At 28.7% G+C, this 7,298-nt stretch overlaps 1 protein-coding gene across 1 annotated transcript; it reads right to left on the reverse strand.

The window, feature by feature from the left end:
• Positions 1–367: 367 nt before the first annotated feature.
• LOC105637049 (exopolygalacturonase) lies at positions 368–2,235 on the reverse strand. Its single transcript, XM_037638650.2, has 5 exons — positions 1,990–2,235; positions 1,593–1,901; positions 1,217–1,506; positions 897–1,113; positions 368–813 (listed from the first exon to the last, which is right to left on the reverse strand). The coding sequence occupies exons 1-5, from the start codon at positions 2,194–2,196 to the stop codon at positions 571–573; spliced, it is 1,266 nt and encodes a 421-aa protein (XP_037494578.2). The 5' UTR covers positions 2,197–2,235; the 3' UTR covers positions 368–570.
• Positions 2,236–7,298: the final 5,063 nt, after the last annotated feature.

The following is a 7,298-nucleotide window of genomic DNA, read 5'->3' on the forward strand; positions in this document are numbered from 1 at the left end:
TTTGTAACAAGTTTTCTGATAGAATGAATATACATAATTAAGTCTTTCAAAATTTTAAATTTTTACTTTCAAAATTTATTTTTAAATAAAATGAACATATGTGTATGTAAGATAACGAACAGTTGAAAATTTTAATTTTAAAAATATATGTAATATTGAAACATATTTATTAGGTGATATTGTAGTTATAGTGAATTTTAGATAAATGACGATATACATTAAGCTGAAATGTGTGTGTATATACACATTGTTGATTTAAATAATATAAGCTAAAAATTATAATCAATATTTAATATTAAATAATAAAAACAAGTATAAATAATAAGTAAAAAAGGACATAAAAAATTGAATGAGTATGAATAACGAGTATAGTCAACGTGCAATGCATGTTATAAAGTCATACAAAAAAATTTCACTACAATTAGTAGCATGCAAAAATCTTAAAAAGAAGCAAATCACGCAATGACGTACAATAATCCTTAAAGTTGTTGCTTACACATAAAATGATTTTTGTAAGCTCAAAATATGAAAGTAAAATGTAAGTAAAAACAATCCAAATATATATACACATTAAGTGCAAGTAATTGCTGGATTTTGTATGCCGTCACAGGTCACTTTGGCATTGGAACATAAAGCAGATTCAGTTGAAGGTTCATTGCCTATGTAGGTTAAATCAATATCAGAAAGTTCTACTCCTTCACAAGGAAATGCTGAGCTACATTGTAAATCAACTGCTGCAGCTGAAATTGATGTGCCCTTAATGTTTTTGAAATGAACATCACTAACCTTCACCTTAGAATTAGATGGTTGCGCCTGCATAATATTACACAACGCTTTAAATAAATGTTGTCATAAGATTTCATCTTTTTATTGATAGGATTCCCTGAATTAATTACCTCCTTATCTTTGATACCATATTTCTGATCTATGATAATCGGGTTCTTTACATCATTCATGATAATATCCTGGTAAACAATGCCAAAAGCATTGCTGGGACCTGAATCGGAATATGTTTTGATTCTAGCACCGTTTGTAGTCTTTGAAAATGTGCAGTTAATCACAGTAATCCCGCTCACATCGTCCTCATCAGGATATTTGCCAAGGCTTCCGACACTAGACCACAATGACGGAAAAGGAAATTGAAAATTTCATAATATTATTCTTAAAAATTGGAAGTACCCAAGAATAGAAAAGATTTAAAGAAAAAGTTAATTACCTAATGCCATGTCCCGGGCCACAAGTAACTTGGGAAACTGTAAGATTTGTGGTTCCATCTCCGATTGAGACGCAATCATCACCAGTTCCAATCATACTGTCAGTGACACTGATAGAACTAGAACCGCTTATATGTATGCCATCGGTGTTCGGACTCTCGTCTGGAGCCGTTATGGTGAGATGGTGGAAGGCAACATTCTGACATTTTACAACGTGGTAGTGGAAGAACATGCTATTGAGGGAGGTGATCTCAGAAACTTCTGAGTTGGTCACTTTATGGAACCTAAGCGACTAAAACGATATCCCAAAAAATCAAAAAATCATTTCAATACTATATAATTAAAAACAGCAACATAATTGATTAATTAGATGCTTACAGCAGGAAGCTTCTGGCAATCCTCGTTTGATTTGCAGTCATTGTATTCCCAAACAACGGGTCCTTGGCCGTCGAAAGTTCCTTTACCGGTCAAAGTTAAACCGTCGATAGATTCGAAGGTCATCCATTCTGGTGAAGTATATTCGCTGAGATCAGTGCTAGCCTTTACACACCCTTGCACCTCAAAAATCACAGGCCCTGCACATGGCCCTTGAAATATAGTAGGGCCTGTTAAAAATGTTCCATCTGGAATAACAACTTTTGCAGGAGCAGTGGATGCGCAAGCTGCCTTCCATGTTTGTATAAATGACTACATCACATTTCTACCATTAGTGCTTAATATAATTTATAGCTACATTGAAAACCTTGTTAGAGTTTGAAGTTCTGATACGTCTTACCATTGCATTATTCGTTTTATCGTCTGCTTTAGCACCATGTTCTGTGACGTCAAAAACTGTAATTGCAGCACCGCTTGTTTCTCCAAGGGCACGTCGATTACGGAGACCCACAATGGTGTGGCTAAGTGCACCATTTGCCAGACAAGAAAACAAAGCTAAGACTAGAAAAGTTATAGCCTTAATCTCGAAGTTTCCTGTGCTGGCCATGGTGACTTAAGTATCCAGACAACTACTTTTGTTTGCTTTTACTTTGCTAATGTTTGAAAAATCTCATGAATTTATACCTTCTTTGAATCTATCTATAGTAATCTAATAGAAAATAGACTTGGTCCTCCTCCTTTTTCTTTGATGCATTGTTTAAATTTAGCACTATTATTTAGTCGATCGTACATGGAAAACCCATGTCATTTCTCCTACTTGTCTACCATCCGCCTCCTTATTAATCGGGAAGAAATGAAAGGTTGAACCACTTCCAATACAAGGCCAAAATTATACATGGGTCTATTTTTATGAGTCTAAGACAAGAGCATATTTTGGCTAAGCACATTTTAACATATTACATTTCATCTTCCTACATTGATATACATATTACATATATGTACACACGCAACCAAGCCAATAAAAATACCGAGATGGTGGTGCAGCCGGTGCTGGCACTGTTAGTGCTGATTTGCTGGTACGATATTTTGCAATTATGAAACCACCATATGTGAAGACTGCCTTGCAGTCAATAGTTTCCTTGCTATGATAATAATTTTGCAAATTAGCAAGCTAATTAATATGATGGTTATAAGGCCTCGACTTTCTGCTTTTACTACAGTTGTCAAGTAAAGCGAATGCTTCTATTCCAATTTCTTTTATGTTGCTTGAAAAAATCATGTTCACTAAATTTCTACAACTCTCCCTACTTACACAAGGCCATAGAGGCATAACCCATTTTATAGAATTAGAGCTTGTGATTCCTTTTCATTTTTGTTTGATGCACTTTCGGTGGCAACTTCCAAGATGCTTCAAGTTTAAATTCGTATCTATCATCTTCTTTTGTGTGGTTAAGTTAGTATTGCTCAAACTTAATTATTCACTTTTAAATTCTGAGCTTTGACTAGAAAGAAAAATGTGGATCAATAAGGACAATAAAATTTAAAGTAGAGTATTTGGCAGTTGGCACTTGATATAAACTCCAAATTTTCTTCGAGACACAATGTCTCCAAGCTGAAACAAAGTACTTTCGTACTTTTAAATTAATTAACAAAGAGGGAGGTGACGTGACAAATAAAAGAATTTAGAGTATAAATCTAAATTTAGAGTTATAATAGGATTAAAAATTATCGAAATGACTAAAATTGTTTCTTTAAATTATTTCTTCTCAAAAAAAAAAAGAAAAAGAAAAAATTTTTTTAACTCTAACCACTGTGGAATAGGAATTTATAAAACATGTTTATATGCTAATGTTATTTTTAAGAATTCTCCATGTAACCAAATGCTTAATTATATTGTTTCAACATAATAAAACATATGAAGTATGAATAACTAAAGAATATCAATTTGGTGAGTAAAAGGATTCAAGGTTTCTCTCAGGCTTGAGTTTTCACTAATTTAATGAATGTTATTTGAAGTGGAATGATATCATTTCATCTCATTTGTCTCCGTTAAGTTACCATAACATGTCTTTTCTCTTACACAATCATCTATCTGTACTATATATAGTGGGAATGAGAAGAAATTTTAAAATATCATATTTGATAATTGATAATAATTTTAGTTTATTAAATAATATGAATTTTTAATAATTAATAAATTATGATGTTAAATTATTAATCAATTGACTTTTTTTTTTATTAATTGATTTAAAAAGTTTACATTTGATTAAATCTCGGTTATATTTAATTATTTCTCAATTTCAAAATGAATTCATTACTAAATCAATCAACAATCATAATTATCTTTAATGGTATCCAGGAGTATTGTTTAAACTTTAATTTTTATAAACATGTAATTATTTATTTTATTCTAATACTCGAATATGTCTCTAACTTTTTCTTTTAACATTTGCGTAAACGAAATTATTATACAAACCAATATAAATATTTCAAATACAAAAGAAAAAATCAAGAAAAAATAATTTAAGAATTTTTAATACCAAATAAATTTATTTTCTCAAAGATGTAATATGGTTGGATATTTAATAGAACAAAGTTATTTAATATAACACATGATATTTTCTTTTAAAAGAAAAACAGTATGAACATATTATTTTGCCATAAGTATATATGATAATGAGACATTTGAAAATTTTATATTTTATTTTATAATTTATTTTTTAAAATATTTGATTCTATTTGTATTATAATTTAAAATATTTTATTGAGGAGTGAGATAAGAAAAAGAAAAAATGTATATTTTTTATAACAAATTTTCAAATAGAATGAATATACATAATTAAGTCTTTTAAAATTTTTAAATTTTTACTTTTAAAATTTATTTTTAAATAAAATGAACGTATGTATGTGAAGGATAACAAACAGTTGAAAATTTTAGTTTTAAAAATATATGTAATATTTTATTCTTATATCTATGTATCTAAATATATTGAAACATATTTATTAGGTATTGTAGTTATAATGAATTTTAGATAAATGATGATATAAATTAAGCTGAAATGTGTGTGTATATACACACTACTATTTTAATTAATTAATCGTTATATTCACATTAATCTTATATGAAATTTTATATTAACATTATAAAAATTTAAATAATTATAATCAATATTTAATGTTAAAAAATAAAAAATGAGTATTAATAAAAATTTAAAAATGACATACAAAATTGAATGAGTATGAATAACGACTATAGTCAACATGCAACGCACGTTATAAAATGACTAATAATAATGAAAGGCGCCAAACTAGTCCAATGGTTTTAATAATCGAAATTCCATCAGTTTGGATTAATTCAATTCAGTTAAAAATGCCATTTAATTAGGTGGAACGCTCACTCTCTAGGATCAATGGCTAGAGTATATTTAATTGGTTCTTGGTGAGAAGATTGACTAAGAAAATTTTACTTGTCTAATTTGAATTGCCGATTTTCCCTTCGTTTATAAATTCACCTTTTTTCTTTTTTCGACTGGCAAAAATTATTAAGGATAAGAAGGAAAAAAAATATCATCGCTCATCTTTTAAACGACAACTTAGACTAATCCTTAGCATACCTCTCTAACTATTGGAAAGTAAAAAATAAAAAAGATTACAATAGCTGAAATAGCTTAAGTAGTAAGTCATATTTAGATCTAGAGAATCTATGTAAGGGTTTTTTTTTGTTAAATTTCATGTCACTTAAAAAATGAAATTTTACAAAAACATTTTAGTAATTTATCAAAAGAAAAATCACAAAATAACAACTATATAGGTGAAAAAAATTCACAAAATTTATATGTTAATTGAACAAAATTGAAAGAATATGAAATAAACTAAAAATGCCAAATGCATAAATTCACTTTCGTACTTTACATAAGAAATCTTATGATACTCTTAACTTCATGAGGGACATATTATGCCCCTAAAATTATATATTTTAGTAATATTGCAACCTTTTTCATACTAAAATAATAGTTCTTTTTTTAGTATTTTTAGTTTTTATATGCAAAATATTGTTTTTATATGTGGTTAGCACAACTTTTAGAATAATAATTTTCATATTTTTCAACAATTCAATAAGTGTTTAATTGATCTAAATTTAAAATTTTGAGTATTTAATAGAAAAAATTTTGTATGTTGAAATTATTTAATCAGTACAGTTTTATAAATTGGATTATTCAATCAGTCAAAATAAAAATTGAGGGTGTAACAATATTTTTGTAAAGTAAGAGGTTAATTTATGCATTTGGCCCTATTAAAAATATTTACAAAATTCTGGATTGATAAGAATTAAAAAAAAAAGAAAAAGAAAAAGAAAAGAAAAAGAAAGGCGTATTAATGATTGAAACAAAGATTTATTACACATGTAAAAGTCATATATCAAAATAGGCACACCAATTATTCAATAATGTATAACAAATTTATCTTTTACAACCATTTGGAAATTTTCATTTCAATCACATCCTAAGATTCAACATATAAAAAGCACACAAGATCAACCCTTGGGTTTATATTATTTTAAATTTTTCTCAATTCAAATTTTTGTGCACACCTAAAAATCTAGGTTCTAGGTTGTAATAGAGAATAGATGAAAACATAGACCATGTCATAAATTGAAATAATAGAAACATGAATTTGTCTTCAGTGACCAGCTCCAGGACTTGGGACCGAATTAATTAATATCCGATCAATCTTGGAAAGATGAGAAACTATTAGCCTTTCATATGCAGAAATTGCATGGACTCTATCATTAAGAGAAGGGGATGGATTGAGGTCATTGCCCTTAAGAGGGACAATCAAAGCAGAAGAATTGCCCTTAAAAGAAGTAGTTTCTCTCTTCTCCATGTCCAACAACTTTCTTCCTTCAAAACAAGGTACATTATGACAAATCAGGACAAGAAGAAGAAGAAGAACAATGCCTAAGGTTGTGCTTACACGAACCATGTTTGTTATGGTTACTAGAATCTTATACTAAGAAAGTTAATTGATATTTGGGTTATGTAACAGAGGAGATGGAGAATATTGGGTAGAGGGGTTTTGCTATTTATAAGATTATTACAGATAAGAATCGTGAGGTTTAAGTAATTTATAGTTTGGTTGAGTTAGTGTATTTGAAGAAAAACAAAAGTACAGTAATACAAAATTTCCAAGTTTATCTTGAAAGTTCTTGGTGGGATTTGGGCCAAAGCATTTGGGTTAGGTATATTTGAACAAAGTTTTTTCTTGCTAATTTTCATTCATTTTTGTCATGTGTTTGTTTTACACAAAATGCTTGGAGTGAGAAAGGTAAGTAAAGCAAAATTGGGTAATCTAGTTGATAAGGACATGGGATCTGGTGTTTCTTCTCAATTCGAGTAATTAAGCTCTGCTAGATAATACCTCCATGAATAATATTCTTAAATACACTGCAGATGAAAGAAATAACGCATTTAGTATCGTTTGAAAAGAAATTGTTCTTCCAAATGTGTATATATTAGTTCATTTAAATAAGGGAGAGAGAGCCCTTCAATCGCCTGAAAATGTGATGTAATCTTGGTGACTATCTAATTCGATCGTATGAGTGAAAGTGCACCTTTAGTATCGCCTGAAAATAAGATTTAATATTGGTGAATATACATTAATGCAAAAATTTCTACAAGGCTTTTAATAATAATAATAATAATAATAATA

This window comes from Jatropha curcas, chromosome 7 (genome assembly GCF_041381405.1).
Source record: "Jatropha curcas cultivar XTBG-Jc1 chromosome 7, XTBG_Jcur_1.0, whole genome shotgun sequence".
Lineage (NCBI taxonomy): Eukaryota > Viridiplantae > Streptophyta > Magnoliopsida > Malpighiales > Euphorbiaceae > Jatropha > Jatropha curcas.

Coding starts and splice junctions, on each gene's coding strand:
- LOC105637049 (XM_037638650.2), bottom strand. CDS start 2,196: ATGGCCAGCACAGGAAACTTCGAGATTAAGGCTATAACTTTTCTAGTC. Junction 1,902..1,989: donor ATAAAACGAATAATGCAATG/GTAAGACGTATC, acceptor AATGTGATGTAG/TCATTTATACAAACATGGAA. Junction 1,507..1,592: donor ATTGCCAGAAGCTTCCTGCT/GTAAGCATCTAA, acceptor ATATCGTTTTAG/TCGCTTAGGTTCCATAAAGT.